This window comes from Sorex araneus, chromosome 7, assembly GCF_027595985.1.
Source record: "Sorex araneus isolate mSorAra2 chromosome 7, mSorAra2.pri, whole genome shotgun sequence".
Taxonomy (NCBI): Eukaryota; Metazoa; Chordata; class Mammalia; order Eulipotyphla; family Soricidae; genus Sorex; species Sorex araneus.
Genome location: NC_073308.1, coordinates 43,169,835 through 43,188,306, shown reverse-complemented (window position 1 = coordinate 43,188,306; position 18,472 = coordinate 43,169,835). Strand labels below are relative to the sequence as shown.

General features: G+C 59.7%; 1 protein-coding gene across 2 annotated transcripts in view; it reads left to right on the top strand.

Moving 5' to 3' along the window:
• Positions 1-11,672, top strand: part of PEBP4 (phosphatidylethanolamine binding protein 4) — a 195,981-nt gene extending 184,309 nt beyond the window's left edge. Inside the window, exons 5-7 of one of the 2 annotated variants that reach the window (XM_004610199.2) lie at positions 538-583; positions 2,195-2,308; positions 11,428-11,672. In XM_004610199.2, the coding sequence (XP_004610256.1) occupies positions 538-583; positions 2,195-2,308; positions 11,428-11,591 (324 nt within the window). In that variant the 3' untranslated portion in view covers positions 11,592-11,672. Of the gene's footprint in view, positions 1-537; positions 584-2,090; positions 2,309-11,427 lie in introns of both variants that reach the window. The other variant, XM_055144805.1, reaches the window with a different exon arrangement.
• Positions 11,673-18,472: the final 6,800 nt, after the last annotated feature.

The following is an 18,472-nucleotide window of genomic DNA, read 5'->3' as shown; positions in this document are numbered from 1 at the left end:
CGTGGCATGGCCGGGGCCCAACTGTGGCACGGACCCAGGGGCCCGGCTCCAGTCCCTTTCATCTGAGCATCTCCCCGTCCTGCACAAACAATAATTAGCACCCGCCCCCGGGGTCGCCTCATTATCCCACAGACACCAAGTGGAGGGGAGAAGGGAGGAAAGGAAGAGAAGGGGGAGACTGAGGCAGTCCCAGCAGCCACAGAATCTGCCTGGGGCCTGGGGGCCAAGCGGGCCAAGGAGCAGGCAGAAACTGCCCCCTGACCCCCACCCTGGCGGCCTTCTGGGGGCTCCAGCAGCCCCAGGCCCCCGAATCTGCCAGTACCAGACAGCCCAGCCTCAGCACTGACCAGAGCTTGGGGAGGGGGGGGACGTGTCCGCCTGGTCCCTCCAGAGGTTGGGGGGGGGCAGCCTGCCAGGTGAAGACTCGAACCCTCGCCCTCCTCCTCCTTCCAGGAGGGCCGACTATTCTGGGCGGCTGCAGAGGGGGACCCTGTGGCCCAGAACTGACCCCCATCCCACTGCCTGTCTCTCTTTCAGGGTGTGGACCTGAAGAAGGGGCATATTCGGGGCATAGAGCTGACGGGTGAGTGAGCCCCTTTGTGCGGGGTGTTGCTCCGTGCCTGCCCTTCAGAGAAGGCCTCGGAGTCCCAGGCCTGCCCCCTGGGCCCCTCCCTGTCCTCCAGTGCCTGGGGGTGCGGGGGGGCCCTCACTCGAACCCTTGCCACCTCTCAGACCCCACCCGCAGGGAGTACTCAGTGCTGAGCTGGGCGCCTGGGTCCAGGTTCATATTTCAGCCCCCACATGTGTCACCTCAGAGCCCTCCTCCCAGGGCCTCCTAGCAGGAGCAGTGACCCCACCTCCCCAGGCAGTGGCCAGCACGCAGTGTCCCTCCTGCCAGCTCGGGCCTGTCCTGGCTCCCTGAGGAGGAGGGGGGCGTCTTCGGGAAAGCTTTCTAGATATTCTGCCGAAGGGGGGCCCTTCTCCCCAGTGGCCCCCTAGTCAGCTTCATCTGCACGGGATCCAGTGTGGGTCCCCGGCCCCTCAGCGTGAAGCCCACCCGCCCCCTAGGGCACCCACGGTCGGCCCAGCGCCTCTGCCTTCACGCGGGAGGTACCCCTACATGTGCATCTCATCTCTCAGCTGCCCCAAGCCCCAACATGCACACCCTGCCCGAGGCTCCAGAGTGACCAGTGTGCCCGCCAGCACACAGCGCCCAGCGCCTACGACCCCCTGCTGACCCTCACCTCTTGGCACCCCCTGAGCTGCCCTCACTCACTCAGGGCACACGTGCACGCCATACATCTGAACTGCCACCCAGAGACTCCGGGAGAGATGAACAATCAGGAATTCCCCTGGCTGGGCGTTGGGGGAGGGGGGGGCTGTGGCCGGAAGTGCGCCCTAAGAAACATGCCAGCAGCTCCCAGCAGCAAGTGGTTCCAGTCTGGTGGTCGGGAGCATCACCGCCTGACTCTGCACCCCCAGTGTCCTCCCGGGGCGTGTGCCCAGGCTTCCCCAGAAGGACTCTCTCCTCCTGGGCCACGGAGAGGGAGAGCGCAGGGGCAGGGCTCTTGGAAGGAGGCCCAGGCCAGCAGCAAAACCATGGGCACTCCAGAGACATGGGGGAGGCAGGCAGGCAGGCAGGGGCCCCCCGCCCGACTATTCACCCAGAAAAAGAGGCTGGCCTCCGCAGGAGAGCAGAGGGAAGGGAGACGCGCCCTCTCCGGAAGAGCCTGCGCGGGCTCCGGTGCCCCGAGCACCCCGACCCTCCACTTCCACCCTCAAACCTTTGAACCCAGTCCCACCCACCCCCATAACCACTTCCAGATCCTCCGGATCCAGCCAAGAAATTGGCTTCTTGAGGGATTGAGTTCATAAGGAAATGTGGAGAAAAAAAAAGAGAGAGAGAGAGTGAGAGAGAAAAGAAAATTCTCTGGCAAACGCATTCGCCGAGGAAGATGGGCTTCTCCTGGGCGGGAAACGCACGGGGACGGTCTCGGCAGGAAGAGACACAGTAGGTGCCCCCCGTCCAGCAAGGCTAGATCCCCCCCGCGCCCCCGACACTCCCACCCCACAAAGTGTCTCTTCCTCAGGGGCTCTGAAGAGGCCCACAGAGAAAGCCGACTGCTCCGCAGAGGATGGCCACAGGAGCACCTGGGGGTCTGTGACACGTGAACCCCCCTTTTCCTACCCACAGGCTACCGGCCTCCCTCTCCGCCGAAAAAAACCGGCTTCCATCGCTACCAGTTCTTTGTCTATCTTCAGAAAGAAAAGAGCATTTCTCTCCTTCCCAAAGAAAACAAAACTCGAGGTAGGTCAGCCAGGCCCCCCTATCCCGAAGCCAGGGTGAGGGGGCGGGATGTGGGGGACAGCCCTGGGCACCCACTCGTGCACCTCAGAGGCTGCGGGCCTGAGGCAGAGCTGCCTGGTGGCAAACTGGGGCATGTCCGGGGGAGAGGCGGCCTGTGAGCTGGTGACCCCTAGAAGTCAGTCCTCAGATGGAGGGTGGGGGTGCCTGCAAGGCCAGGGTCCCCAACGGAGTAAACAGTGCCAGGGTGAGGAGCAGTTACTCCCCACAACCTCGGGTGACATGTGTAGGCAGCTACCCCACTTTTGCAGGTAATTGTACCCTATAATTGAGTCTGATCTAGGCGAAAGGGCCCTGGAATGCCACCCTGCCGGTCTGTCTTCATTGGTCACTAATCACTGTATCTGCCTGGTGCCATCTGAGTGCTGGGGCAATGACTTCCCAGCCTTGCCCACCCCACTCGTCTCTTCAGAGCCGCCCTCCTGGCACCCGGTGCAGGACCCACTGTCCAGAGCTCCCGGGAGCTTGGCCCAGATCCTACCAGAGCTGGGGAAGGTGACCACCTGGATTCCCTGGCCGCAGGTGGGCCACACCCCGCCCTGATTTCTCTTCAGGAAAATGGGAACTAAAGGACCCTCGTGCACCCTAAAACCTCCCCAAACTTCTGGAGGGAAAGTGATACGGAGTACACAAATATAACAAGGGAGGGGGGAGGCTCAGAGCTCATGCTCCCCCCAGGCTGGCAAGAGACCCTGACCAGCTTGCACCCACAAGGTAGCAGGGGAGGGAGTGACTGTACCAGCCTGACGCCCCAGGGCCTGGGCAGCGGAGCCCAGAGAGACACTGGCTGAGCCACCCGGCCCTTGGGATGTGCTGAGCCAGAGCCACCAATCAAGAGGGCTCCAGGCTGCCCTGGAGGTGCTGTGGGTGCAACCTTTTCGCTGATGAACCCTCCCCAGGTACCCTTAGCCTCGTGCCCATCTGAAAAATCTGTTCCAACTGCTTTGCCAAAGACATACCTTCGAGTTGGGATACAAAGACAGAAGGAAAAGAAAAAAAAAAAAAAAGGAAAAAAGAAAGCATCTTGCCCAGGCCAAGATCAACTTCCCTGGTTCCTTAGGTGCCCTTTGCCCCCAGGACTCCTCCTCCCACCAGCCCAGGCACTGGGGTTATTGGGGCCTGGGGACCATCATCTCAGCACTAGCCACGGGAGAGTCCCATACAGCACCGTGGGGGCCCGAGACCCCAGGGGACCGTTGGTGCTTTTGCGGGCTGGGCAGGTTGGAGGGGAAAGAGTCCAAACCTTCCCACCAGCCAGAGGAGGCGGGCGCATGCGCCACTCGCCGACTTGCCTCGGCCGCTGCTGTCTGGCGCTCTGAGGTCTCAGCCCGGGGAGCCCTCCAAGAACCCTGCGGCCCTTGCACTCTTCTTTTGGAAACCATTGGGCCATGCCTTTAGACCTTCCCCAAAGCCTCGTGTGAGGAGGAGGTCGGAGGCCTGCCTTCTGCTGGGTGTCGTTTAGGAACTGAACTTGCATCTGGGTAAAGCCCCTTTGGTGTTCCAGCAGACGAAGGCAGGAAAATCATGCTTCCAGTTATGTGACTCGCTCCATGTGCCAAACTCTGTGCTGGGGCTCTGCAAAGGCCACTGTCCCGTGGCATAGAACGTTCCCTGCCCTCAAGGGGCTTACCTTCTCTTCTGGGAACACTTAAATAGCAATGCAGTGTAGCCTATAATTAGTCCAGCTCTTAACTAGGTGCTTCTTTCTGGCTCGGAAGGACCTCTGGACAGGGTTTGGGTTGACAGTGGTTGGGGCTTTTCTCATGATCCCCCTTTCTCCTGGGGCCCCATGAAAGGGTCCCAGGTCTTTCTCTGCAGAGAAAGGAAATCTAGATTTCCAGTCACTATCTAGTGGTTTGACTCTGGGGCAAATTAATTAAACGCCCTCAGCCTCAGTTTCCTCATCTGGAAACTTGAATCTGGACCATCTACCAATCTGTTTGGCCCCCAGGCTATGCAGCAGAGATGGGGCAGGTCTGGGCCAGAGAGAAGGGAGGGAATTTGAGGCATAGCTTTCCGGAGCTGGGGAAACAAGCTAGCACTGGGCTGGAAGAACCACGGAGGCAAGGATTAGGCTGGGCTGTCCCTGGTCAGGGACAGTGACAGTGATGGTGACAGTGATGAAAGGAGAAGGTGGAGGAAACAGAAGAGATTGTAGGATGGGGCTGGAGTGATAGCACAGTAGGTAGGGTGTTTGCCTTGCACGCGGCTGATGCGGGTTTGATTCCCAGCATCCCATATGGTCCCCTGAGAATGGCCAGGGGTAATTCCTGAGTGCAGAGCCAGGAGTGACCCCTGAGCATCACTGGGTGTGACCCAAAAAGAAAAAAAAAAAGAGAGAGAGAAGAGCTTGTAGGAAGCAGGCTGGGCGGGAAGCTTGGGAAGCCACCATGGCCACACAGGCGAGTCTTCATCCAGAGAGAAGGGTGATGATGGACGGGGGCTGGTGGGCAGGAGGGACCAGAGCCAGGCAGCAGGAGGCCACGTGAGCACGGAGTCAGATGCATGGAGGGGCCCGGCGGGGATTGCAAAAGCGGCAGTGGCCACTGCACAAGGCCCAGACTCCATGAGCCTGGCACTCTCTGAGCACCTAGATGTGCTAGGGGATGAGTGTGGACCCAGGTCGGGTGAGCGTGTAGGCCTGCAGGTGGCCGGGGCTGGATGCTCGGCCAGGGACCAGGCCCGGGAGCAACCATGTCCAGTTCCTGGCCTCTGGTGGAGCGTGTGTGGTGTCACCTCACGCTCCCAGCTGAAGACGCTGCAGGAGCTTCTAGAATCTAGAGAATGGAGGGGCAGGAGCAGCGTAAATCGGGATCATGCAGAGCGGCCTTGAGGGTGGCGGCTGACTTGGCCTGGGCCCTCCCTGGCACTGAGGTGGGCCGCGGGCTTTGCAGGAACACAAGATCAGATGAGGTGACGTTCGTTTAACCTGAACCTCTGGGGTGGCTCAGAGCCGGAGGTTGAGCCCTGGTCCAGGATTCCGCTTTGTCCTCAGGCTCCGGGGCACCGTCCTGAGGCCAACCACAGGGACGTTGCTGGCATCTGGGTTTCCAGACTGCAGTTGTGCGGCCTCCGAAGGCTCTGCCTTTGGGCATCAGCAAGGAATTGGGGCTGGCCTTGCTGGAAAGCCCTGTGGTGCATTTTTCCCAGCTCATAAGCTCTGCCCGTGTCCACCAGGCGTGTGCCCACCAGCCAAATGCAGGGAGCCACTGGCGGGGTCCCACTTGCCCCTCGAAGCTCGTCACGGGGCTTCCAGAAGGAAGACGGGGAGTGAGAGGTAGCCCACTCTCTCCCCCTCCCCCACTCTCCGGCCGGTGCATGGCTCCTTCCTCTGAGACCCTTCTTCCACGGGACTCACCCCTGTCCCCCTCTGCACATCCTAGCGTGGACAATGCTAGGGGTTGAGTGTGGCACATGGCATCATTTGAAGCGTTGTCAGGACAGAAGAAAGCCACTGTCTGTGTCACCAAGAGCTCTGTAGATAACTGGGTCGGGGGGGGGGGAGAGGGTTGTGCAGGGAACGTCATGGAGAATGAAGAGCGAAGTTTTAAATAGCTCCTTACAACTTCCGCCCAAAGAGGGGGCAGCAGGAAGTGGACCTGCAGCTGAGAGGGCCCGGGCTGATGCTGTCCGACCAAGGCTCACCCAATCCACCACCGTTTGTCCCAAAGGCCATATTTTACCTTCCTGAACTTGGGGTTGGCATCAGTTCAGCTCTGTGCGGTGAACGGTCTCCCGAGCTTCATACTCAGAACCGAGACTCTGGTCTCTCAGCCTGTCCTAAGGCCCCCGCAGCTTCCTCACTGCAGCCTCGTGCTAGAAGGAGCTCAACACATCGGGAGCGACGTGTCTGAAGAGAGGCCCCCACACGCCCTCCCCCCAAGCCCCCCGCCCACTCAGGCCTCCCAGACGCCTGCCCATCTGACATGCCTCTTCTCCCCTACCCCTCTTCAGAACACCGTTCTCTGGTGGTCTTGGGCGCTTCCCCTGATTTCCACCACTGAGCTGCCTCCCTCCCCTCAGCCCGTGTCCCGCTCACGCCCACTTTCTGCACCTTCTGCAGCGCCCCCTTAATCATCTGCTTTGACCTCTTTGGGCTGCTCTGTGGGTCCCACCACCACCAGAAGGCCGTAAGTTCCTGGAGGGAAGAGTCTCACCTTGGCTTCTCTTTTCCCTCCTCCTCAGCCACCCTGTGTCCAGTCCCCTGTAGTGGCCAGTCAGCCAGTGTGCTTGCCCCGGGGGGACACACAAGTCCTGTGGGTTCACCCGCCGCACGCACCAACACACACAGACCTGCACGTTCTCACACCCCCACTTTCCCAAACAGGCCTTGCTGACTTCCTTGAACACCTCGGCAAGACAGACGAGACCCAGACGGGGCTGCCGGTCCACAGCCTCCTGGTCCCAGCTCCAGGGCCCCCGCCAGCCTCCACACGCTCAGTCTGCCCTGCCCGTCCCCCGCCTTCCCTCCGCCAAGGGGCAGCCTTAGTTCCTGCCACTTAGAACTGGGAGTACCGTGGTCGACCAGGAGCCCACAGTTCCATGCAGATTCTCTTCCGACTTCTGGGGTGGGGAGGGATCTTCGCCCCTGCCACCAACTCACCTCATTCCTTCTCCCCCTAACACAACCACAAGACTTGCGTGGGGACCGTGAGGGAGCAAGTCCCCGGACATCCTTGTACCCACGTGGGGAAGCTGCGGGGAGACGGGAGCTGTGTACGTGGCCCACTGCAGCTGGGTCTCCTTGCCCCGCGGTGTCAAGGGCAAGGGAAATCTCTCTGTCCCGAATTGTGACCAGGGCCCCAGAAGCCACTCCGAGGCCTCGAGCCTGGGATGGTGCCAGTGTTGCTCGTGCCACGTAGGCCTTGGGGACGGCCAGAGAGAGAGAGATGGCTGCTGGCGAAATGAGACAGGCGGCGAGAGCCGCCGCCACTGCCGTCTCCTCAGCAGCTCGAAGCTGAGCCGCCCACCCACCGGGGTCACGGAGGAGGAGCAGGCAGAGACTTGCCACACGTGGAGCTTAGGTCTTGCTTGTGGCATCTCAAGGCCCGCGGGGCACCGGGGAAGATGGAGACAAGGGGCGTTGCAGGGAAAAGGTTCTAGGCCCGAGCCAAGGCATGGGAGGCCGTCAGCAGCTGCCGCCATCAGAGGCGCGGCCATGAGCACCGAGGCTGGGAGGGAAGGCCTGGTGGCCGCAAGGAGGGGGCCACCCGTTGGAAAGTAAGGGAGAGGGCAGGGGGCCCTGCCTGGCGACTAGCCCCAAACACACAGGCAGACAGACACAAACACACTCAGCCCACTGCAAAACAGCACCCCCCGCCCCACCGCCATGACCTCCCATGGTGGTTCACCTGGCCAGGCCCCAGAATCCCCCAGGGACCCAGCCCCTGAGTCACTGTGTGGGCTTGCGGCAGGCGGCCCTCTTCTGCCTACCCGGGGCTCCACCCACCTGGCAGAGCGGGTAGGACTGGGGGCCTGGCGGCAGCCCAGGTGGGGCCATCCTGGGCAACTCTCAGACGGGCGCCCAGCTAGCAACCGCCGGCACCCATCACGGGCCCCAGGCAGCCCCCGCGGAAGCAGGCCCAGCCCGAAGCGGCCACGAGCAATATGGAACCACAGAGAGGCCCCCGGGTTCCATCCCGCCAGAGCTGCGCCAACCTACACCACCACAGAACGTTGAACAGGAGACCCGGGAACCCAGCCAGAGGCCCCAAGTGAGGCTCCCCCTCCCCCCCCCCCGCCCCAACACACACCCCCAGCCCCCGGGGCCTGCTCACGGCCACTCCCCAGCTCCGCAGAGGAGACCGGGCTCACCCCGGCACCCCGGGACTCCTCCCGCCAAGGTCAGAGCACCTGTCCCGGCCCGGCAAGGCCAGCCACTCAGCAAATATTCGCCAGAAGTAATTGGATGTGATGGAACGAGGCTTCCCACTCCCGAGCGGAAGTCTCTGGATGTCATTTAATGGCACAAAAACGAAAAGGCTCAGGCCTCCCGCCTACCACCGCCGGGATATCATTAATCTCAGCAGAAAGGCCCCGCGTTTCTATCACAGCGCCGGCCGCCAAGGGCCCGACCAATTACACCCCGCGCCGGCCCCTTGGGGGGCAGCGACGAGGCGGGTGCTCCGGCTTTGTTTCTTCTTCTTCTTCTTCTTCTTCTTCGGGGCCGGTGTCCCCTGACAAGAGGCCATGGTGCCTGCTGCTGGGCGGGCGTGGAGGGGAGGCGGTGGGCTTCCTGCCGCTCTCCTCTCCCACAGTCTGCGAAGCAGCAAGGGGAGGCCCACCCCAGAGCTCAGGACCCCCTTGTGTTCTCCTGAACAACCCCACCGCCAGGTCTGAGAGGAACCCAGCGGCAGACCTGCAGAGGACCAGGCCCGTGTGTGCTGCGGGGACGGGCAGAGCCCTCTCCCGTGGAAGGTGTCAGGAGTGGCCCTGGGCGGGGAGGAGGGGGGGTTGTCAAAGCAGGGCGGACCAGGGAACCCCCACCGAGCACGGCAGGCCAAGGCTTCCGCCGGGGCTCACCTGTTCCCAACCCAGTGGTCACTGTCTCATCCAGCTGGTGGGTTCTGAGGGTGCTGCCGATCCCGGGGGACAGCTGTCAGTCGGGAGGACCCTGCCCCCCGCAGAGAAGCCTTTTGGTTTTTGTGCCATTAAAGGACATCCAGACGTCCTGGAAGAGATACCGTCCTCCTCCCCGCGTCTCTGGAATCCCACGTGAGTGGGGAAGGGGCCTAGATTTGCTGGAGCCTCCCTTTTCCCACCTCCCAGAGGCCTGCAGCCAGACTGAGGGTGGGTCAGGCCTGGCCTAAGCCCCAGGGGTCATTCCCAACACTCCGGAGGTGCAGGGAGCACCAGGCCCAAGGGTGACTCTGGACATCTGGTCCCCGCTCAGTCCCCATCTCGGGACTAGCAGTGCCCTCTGGGGTGTGGCTTTCGGCCCCCACCCCCAGCTGACCACGAAAGCCACAGCCTCCCTGCACCCCCCCACCCCCTGCCCCATCGCTGAACTCCCCCCGCCCCACTGAGGACTTGACTCACCCCCCTTCCTTCTAGAACTTGCACAGGGTCAGTTCCTCTGCCCTCTGCGGCAGGAAATGGGGTGTAAGGAGTCATGGCCAAACCAGGGGAGGAGCAGCGAGAGGCCAGTGGCGAGTGCCTGTACCTCGGACGTGGGCCTGAGTTTGAGAAGCCCGAGGGTTGTAGTTGGACGTGGGGCCCCCACGGAGCCCCCAGGACTGTCCACGCCCAGTCAAGAACTGTGTCCTGATTCGGGGGCACCGTTGCGGAGGAGAGGGGAGAGGGAGGCCTCGGGTGCAGGGGATTTCTTCCCGCCTGCCTGCTCTGGCCTCGTGATGAGTTTCAATTCCCTCCTCGCCACCCCAGTTCCTTCCTGCCCCGGGGGGGCAGGGGGGGGAAGCCCGTTGTCCTGTGCTGCAGAAGTAAACACAGTGGGGTGACCACGCAGCCCCCCATCCCCGCCCAGGATCTCTTCCTCTGGCCCACCCACATCCCGGAGCAAGACCCCATCAATCTTTCCCCCTTAATCAGGTTCCCCAGAGCAGAAGCAACGGCCAGGCCCGTGCGCCCCATGTAAGGCCCAGCCCAGGAGGGGTTCCCTCCCATGTCGCCTCTTCCTCCAGGAGTGTTGACACCCAGTCCCCAGGTGGAAGGACTGACGGAGCCCTGTGGAAGTGCCTTCTCTATCCCTGACCCTTTGAGATGCGCCCCCCTACCCCTGCAAATGCAAACACACACACACACACACACATCATCCATCATCTGTGTGCTGGGGAGAAAAGTATTGCCCCCTTTAGCAAAGCTTAATAGTATGTGGTGGTGGTAGTGGTGGGGTCCCAGCACCCCTGGGGTTTAATGTTTTATCTGTTGGCATTATTGGGGGGAGGGGTCTGAAGCTCAGAGCTCAGAGGCTGGTTTCTCAGCCCCACACTCACCAGGCACCACCCTCTGCCGTCTGTGACCCCACGTGTCACAGCCCTTTCCAGGATTTCCAGCAGCCCTGCAGCCAGGTGTGTGTGAACACCACATACAAACACACACACACACACACACACACACACACACGCATGCACATAGCAGTGGGTGCAGACAGACAGACAGAGGACCACAGGTGGGTATGTGGGTGGCTCACAGAGGAAGCACGGCTGCCTCCCTAGGCCTCTGGCACTCAGATCAGGCCTCCCCGGAGCTCCCCTCCATGCAGGGAAGGTTATAGATTTAGAAAAAAAAAGAAGAAGAAGAAGAACAAGGGTGGGGGGTGGGGAAGGGCAGGGTAATGCAGGCTTCCACTTAAGTCAAATTTCCGATAAGCAAGATATAATTTTTTTCGGATAAGCATGCTCCGAGCAGTATGTGGGCCATAACCTACACTAACAAACTATCAGTTGTTTATCTGAAATTCAAATTTCACTGGGCGTCCTGTGTGTTGTGTGGCAACCCGCCAGGCAGGGTGCCTGAGGCCCGGGGTTTGGGAAAGAGAGTGTGGGAACCTACCTCTGACCACTTCCCTTGCCGCTCTCAGTGCCCCGGGCTGTGCCCTCCTTGCCCTGACACCAGGCCTGTTCACACTTGCCTGCTGGGTACACCTTCCCCCAGGCCCCGTGCCCCCTCCCCTTGAGGTGGGGATCACTTTTCTAGGCAGTGCTCCCTCCTGGGGCCCCCGGCTGCGGCTCCCCAGGCTTGGGTGCCCGCCAGGGTTCCTGTGCCAGGCAGACGAGCACTGTGACTGGGGTGTCTTGGGGGAAAACAAGTGGTGGGTCATGAGACCCTCTGTGGGCATGGGGTCAGAAGAATCTAGAAGAGAGTGGAGTAGGGAGAGGGCACCTGCCTGGCTGGCATTTCCTTTGTGCCCATGAATGTGAAGGCAGAGTCGTGCTAGGACCCGGGGCAAGAGACCCGCATGCCGTAAACTGTCCACACCTTCAGTCCCTATGGCCTTCCCAGGGACTGTGCCCTCTTCGGTCAGCGCCCAAGATGGCCACCTGCTGCCCACACCCCAGCACGCCCTCTCGCCCGGCTCACCCCTGCTCTGTTGGTCCTTTCAGCCTCTTGGAAACTGGATGAATTTCTGAACCGCTACGCATTCGGCGAGCCTGAAGCAAGCACCCAGTTCATGACCCAGAATTTCCAGGACTCTCCAAGCTTCTGGACCCCAGCAGGAGGCGATGCCCATAAGCACAAGAGCAAACTCAAGCCCCAGCCCCATTAGTGCCTGGCACGGCCCAGGCTCCCCGCCAGGGGCCCACCTCGCCCACCACCTGTGCTCGCAAGGGCTCCCTTCTCCTCTGGATTAAAATGAGAATCCTCCAGGGCCTACCCAGGGGTGTTTGTCAGCTCACTGCCCTTCTCCAAAACTCCAAGGAGTGGGAACGGACTGATGGCCAGCACCCGGTCCCCGGGGCTTACCTAGATGCAGGGACAGGGGAAGGGAAGGGGGCCATCAGGAGGCAGGATTCCTGGACCTCCAGCACATGACCCTCCTCACTCAAGTCCACCTTCCCTGGGCTGAGCAGTGAAGGCAGGAAGAAGAGGTGGGGCAGGGGTGGGGTCGGGAAGCTGGTTGCAAGGTGCCTTTCCAGCCCAGCTTCGGCGCCCTTGACTGCACAGCCATGAGGCATTCCTGATTTCCTGCAGGGATGCCATGCATGAGGGTGGGGACGCACAAGGGGCAAGTATGAGGATGGAAATGGCATATGGGGTTCACCTGGGGAGCTCAATCCCACCGGAGAGGGAGGGTTCTGAGGAGGATCAACGGCACATACTAGCGCCTGGTGACATGGCTGTGTGGCCCGGATGGTACACACCAGGCCCCAAGGCAGCCTGAGAGTGGGTAGGACAAACACATCAGTGGAAAGCCTGCCACCGCCGGGGACCACCCTCCCCCTGCTCCTGGAGCTGGCGGGGGCCCATTTGCGGCAACTTCCTGGAAATGAAAGGTGAGCAGTGTGTCCAGTGGGCAAGAACGGCAGGAATGGTGGGCAAAGGCGGGTGTGTGCCAACCTGGAGGCTGGGTGCTGGAAACCACAGGAGCTCCCTGAAGGGTAAACAGAGGAGGGCACCGGACCTCCTCTGATGGATGCTTTCAGAAAGCTCGGGAAAGGGACCAGCATGATAGTAAGGCGGGCGGAGCATTGGCCTTGCATGTGGCTGGTCCAGGCTCAGTTCCCGGCATCCCACATGGTCCGCCAAGCCTGCCAGGAGTGCAGAGCCAGGAGTAAGACCTGTGCATCACTGGATGTGGCCCAAACACAGAGAGAGAGAGAGAGAGAGAGAGAGAGAGAGAGAGAGAGAGAGAGAGAGAGAGAGAGAAGAAAGAGAGAGAGGAGAAAGAGAGAAGAGAGAGAGGAAAGAGAAGAAAGAGAGAGAGGAAAGAGAGAGGAGAGAGGAAAGAGAACAAAGAGAGAGAGGAAAGAGAGGAGAGAGGAAAGCAAGAGGAGAGAGGGGAGAGAGAGAGGAGAGTGAGAGGAGAGAGAGAGGAAAGAGAGAGAAGAGAGAGAGAGAAGATAAAATCCTCAGTATCAGGGAGGAAAGGGGTCTGGGGTCTCTGTGGGTCTCCCAGCTTTCCCCACAAGGAGCCCCAACTCCCCCCAACCCTTCAATGTGCCCCCTGGCTCCATTCCAGCCAAGAATCAAGGACACCCCCGTCCTATCCCATCCTTGGCCACTCAGAGGTGCCAGCCCCTCGAGACCCCAGGCGAAAGAGACACTGCAGCTGCCCACCGGCTATGACCTCCGCAGAGCCATGCCCATTTTAGCAGAGGGTCAGAGGGTCCAGCACAGGCTTTGTGGCTCAGAAGACCTGGTGTAAATCTGTAGCCCGCAGCGAGCAGGGGACTGAATTTGCAGAGCGGAGCTCCCCCTCCCTCCTGGCAGCCGTGCCACCCCTCTCCCCTCTCCCCTCTCCCCCTACAGACCCTCTTGCCAACAGAGCCAAGAGCTGCAGCCGCAGGAACTCCCCATTGGCCACGTCTTGGAAAGTCGCTCCGTGGGGCTCTCTGGGCGTGTGCGAACCTCACACTGCAGGCCCTTCCCCGGGGGCCCCCCACCCCACCAGGCCTGGAGTGTAATTGGTGCTAAATAGCAGGTCAGCTTCCTAGTGCAGCCCCAAATCGAGACACATCCTCCCCTCTTCTGCTTTTAATTCCTTGTGGCTAGCATGTTTATTTTGGGTGAGGGAAAAAAAATCGGATGTTTATCCTTCGAGGAAATTATCGGCTTGCTTTCCTTCCTTTTTTCCCCTCCTCCTTTCATTTCCCCTGGTGCTCTGGGATTTTAGTTCAGCTGCTGGCAAGACCCCCACTCCCAGGACCCTAAAATGTGGAGAGAAAAGACAAAAAAAAAAAAGCCAGTGCCAGCCCAGGCTGCGGGCAGGCAGCAGTGGCCAGGCCTAGCAGTGGCCCCCGGAGCCCAGGAGACAGCGGCAGAAGGAGAGGAAAACATGGGGGACCCTCCCATGCTGCTCTTTCCCACAGAAGATGGGGGGCCTCTAGCCCCTTTTCTGGTCACCGCTTCCTCCAGGACACACAAGAATGTGTTGTCCCCTTAGTGGTCTCTAAGGAAGCAGCCGAAAAGCATGTGGGGACGCATTCCTGACCCCCCACACACACACACACACCGTCAGTGCCGCCTTCATATCTGACGCCTCGTGTGGTATCTCGCTCAGCACGTTTGGAGCGGCCTCCGCCTCCCGGGGCCCTCACACAGTCTCCCAGTCAGTTGTCAAACAACTAATGTTGTGGGTGTTGTTATGCTCAGTTTAGAGATGAGGAAAGAGATTCCAGGAAGGTAAGGAGCCTCCCCGCCGTGTCAGAAGCAAACAGTTTTCCTCTCGGTGCACTCAGAAACCGGGACGGGCCAAAGGCAGAAGGCAGGAAGTTCCCAAAGAACTTCAGGGGAGTCCCGAAGCAAGACGGATCCCCCCCAAAACACACACACACACACACACACACACACACATCCCTTAGTTTCTCTAGACCCACGTGTGATTGGGCAGGAGGGTTCTCAAGGCCATTAGCACCTCCTCCCTCTCTGAACTTACCTTACCCACTGCTCTGGGGGAAGGGAGAGGAGGGGAAAGGAGGAAATACACACAGGGAGAGATTCCCGGGGGTGGTGGGGTGGTTGGTTGTGGGATGATTGTGGTTGTGGTGGTGTTGGCGGTTATGGTGGTGGCTGGGGTGATGGTGCTGCTGGTGATCATGGGATAATTGTGGTCCTGGTGGTGGCTGGCATCACGGTGGTGGTGGTGGTGGTGGTGGTGGCGGTGGTGGGATGACTATGGTGATGGTGGTGGGTTCAGGTGTTCGTGCTGAGTTAGTGCTTCCTGCCGTGGAACAGGAAGAAAGCCTGTTATACTTATTTCTGTCACCTGACAGTCCTGTGATCTCAGGCAACACAACTATGCCCGAGAGCCCCCGAAGGCTCTGTTGTAACGGTTGAATGAGATTTCAGAGTTCGGGATGCCCCGATGCCTGGTGAGATGCTCGGCCAATGGGTGTTGCCTCACCTCCCCTACCGCCACCTCCCCTGCTCTCCTCAGTCGGGTTTAAAGGAATGAGAAGGAGCCCCTTCCCCAACTGAGGGGCCCAGCAGAGGTTTAAGTCCCAGGGACAAGGCCGACAGTCCAACCCCACATCCCCCATCCAATCTTAGCACATGGGGAGGCTGGGAGGAGGAAAGAGAGCCCAGTTCCTTAGCAACTACCAAGTGTCTCCCTGTAGCGACAAAGACCCTTCGCTCCCAGTGCTCCCTCTCCCTGCCTCCCTGGGTGTCTGGTGGTTGGGAAGAGTGGGGCAAGGGGCTGCCCACCACGTGGAGATCGAGGGCCTCTTGTCCCACCCTACTGGCTCTCCTAATATTACCTTCAATTATCCCTCAGCACCTTTCATCCCAGCGCTAATTAACTTTCCCATCTACCCCCAGGAACTGCTGAGAGACATGCAAGGTATGTATACACACACACATAAACACACACACACAAACACATACACTCACGCATGCACATACATGCACACACGCATGCGCACACATTTCCATATTGCCACTTCTGAAACCCTCTCTCCTTGTTTTGTTTTGGGGCCACACCGGGCTGTGTTCAGGGCTTACTCCTGGCTCTGTGCTCGGGGATCTCCCGGCAGCATCTCCTGGCAGGGCTCGAGGAACCCTATGGGATGCTGGGGATCAAACCCAGGTTGCTCAAGTGCAAGGCAAGTGCCCTCCCCACAAAAGTACTACCTCTTTGTCACCCACCTGCCCCCCCCACTCATTTCTTAAGGCCAGAAATCTGAGCTCAGGGAGAAGAGCCAGTTCTTTGAGGGCTCCCTCTGCCTCTCCTGAACTTGGAGTAAAAGGAGCTGCAGGATCTGCTTGCAGGACCGAAAGGCACCGTCCCTGGATATGGGCTGAGAGAAGAGAGAGACTCGACGGGAAAAGCTTTTCAAAGGCACTGAAGAGTCGGGGGGCGGGGGGGCTCGGTTCTGAGTGCCACTTGGGCAAGACACAAGCTGCCCTGCTGAAGACAATATTATGCAGAAAATAAAATTGTTTTCAATAGACCAGGAAAGGAAGCGAACAGCAGGAAAAGAAGAAAAAGAAAACAGCAGCAGATCTTAAGGGGACCGAGAGAAGCTCCAGCGTGAAGTTAAGATAATGTTTGTCCCACGGTTACTGCCGTCGACTGCCTCACTGGGCCAGGCGACCACCCTCGCCTCTCTGGGCCTCTGTCCTCAAATTTCTAAATTATGGGGATGGGTATTTCGGAGTTCCCATCTAGAAAAACGTTGTTCTATTCTATATGGTTATTTGAGGAAGGAAGAGGGTCAAGAATGTCATTATCACTGGCCCATTATCTGGGGGATAAATAGAACCAGCAAGCAGGGTAGGGTGAACGCTTCTGAAAAGGAGACAGGAGGCTGGGAGGTAGCTCAGTGCCCTGGACCTTCTGCGTTGCCTGCACAGGGACCCAAGTTGACATCCCAACCCTTGTGAAGCCCCAGGCACCACTAGCCCAACATCTCTGGGCCTGAGCATCCCACCAGCCAGCTCCGTTGGCCAACTCTCACTAGGAGTGGTCCTCAGGCCCCTCCTTGCATACTCCTGGTGGGGAGCGGGGGTATACAAATAAGACCCCAGTGCATTGGGCTTCCAAGCCAGAAAACCCAGCATCGGGCCCAGATTGTAGAAGGGATTTCAGACTCAGGGAGCTGGAGGCCCTGGGTTTGAGAAGTCGCTGCCAGAGACAGAGGCACGTCTTGCTTGGACCCAGGGTAGAACTGCTCTGGGATAGCACCTGGGAACCCAGGAGAGAGGGGCCACCCAGGGGCCTCCTGGCACACTCCGAATAAGGCCAGGGCCCAGGAGCACCCCATTTCCCTCTGAGCCTGAGACCCGAGATGGCTGGGCAGGGTGGGAGGGCGGGATCCAAGAGGAGACACTGTGCCCACAGGCGGGTAGGGAACGGCCAAGCCTCAGTCAGCCTGTCGTTTCTGGGACAAGTACCCTCAGGCCAGTGGCCTTTCCTTAGGGTCTGGGCAGAGGGACAAGCAAGGAGAGTCCCCTGAAAGGGTCCTGTCACCCCCACTCACCCTTGCACATACACCCTCACACTTGCTCACACATGTACACACCCACCCACCTACACACACACACACACACACACACACACACACACACACACACACACACGGAAACAATCCAAGTCTCCAGGCTCACTACTCTACTCCTGAATAGCCACAGATGGGCTTGCTATGTGTCTTCATGCACAGAAGACACAAGAGGACACAGACTCCCAGGCCACTGGGAGCCATGAAATGAGGCCCTGGGAGAGGGCTCTAGGAAGGCAGGTGAGCAGGTCAGATGGAGGAGGCCTTCAGGCCGTGTGAGCACCGCACAAGGGGAGGGGCAGCTGTGATCACAAGGCACATGGGTGATGATGGATCGGGAGGACATGAAGTGAAGCCCGCAGGAAAACAAGGCCCGCAGACACACAGACTCATGGAGCATGACCAACCCGTCTGCAGACGGCATGCCACGGCCCCATCACTGTCCACATGGTTCCCATGGCCTCTCGGAGCTCACCTGTCCTCTTGCACCGCCCCTAGAGAGCCCGGCCCTGCCCACACACACATACACACACGTGCACATACACCCTTGCACACGCCTCTACTCTCTGCATTCTGCACACAGCATGTAAATACACCAGCCCACACAAAGCTACGCGGTGTCTATACGGCTAGACACCCAGGTTCCCCCTCTGCCAGGCTCTTTCTAGACATAAGTGCAAGCTGCACATGCCCGCATTGTTGTTCCACCCAGGCATCCTGGACACAGGCTCTCTGTGCACACACAGTGTCCAGCAGCATGGCCTGTGGGCCCAAAGCCTGGACGAGACCGGCCCCTCCCCGACTCATTCTCCCCTGGCATCCAGTGACTCAGGTGGGGATGTTGGGGTTGCCTTCCCCTGCAAAACCCTCGGAAGGCACCCAGACACCTCCACTCCCTGCTGCCAGGACAGGGGAAGAAGCTAAAAGTGGCCCGTCTGAAACTCTAAATCGGGCCTCATCGGAGAAGGGAAACGCGTCAGTTCCCTGGGGAAGTGGCCCGGCCCAGGGTGGCCACAGGGCCCTGGGCTTCTACTCCAATGGAAAAAAAAAGTTACTCAAATAGATCTGACGCTTTGTTTTCAAACCCAAAATACTCTGCAGCGGCTGCCGGAAGCGTGACCACAGGAGGGAAGTGGGGCAGTGGGGTTAGCTCCAGTTTCCATTGCTTCAACTTTTTCTTTCGTTTGGGGTCTCGAGAAGCTCTTCTGCCCATCCCCGAGGGAGTGCAACTCTGAGATTTGGGGCTGGGGTACCCACGGGCACAGTCACTCTTGGCACGCTGCCATCCCTTCCCCCAGAGGCCTCCAAGAATGACTTAGTCCTCATGCATGCTCAGAACTTTCTATCAGGCTAATTGATCACAGCTGGGAAAATGCCCCCACAAACATGTGAAGGGAGGGGTACTCCCAGGACCAAGTCACAGGGGAGGTCTTTAGACATGTGACTTCCCTAGGTGTCATTTTTTAACATAGATTTTATTTACACAATT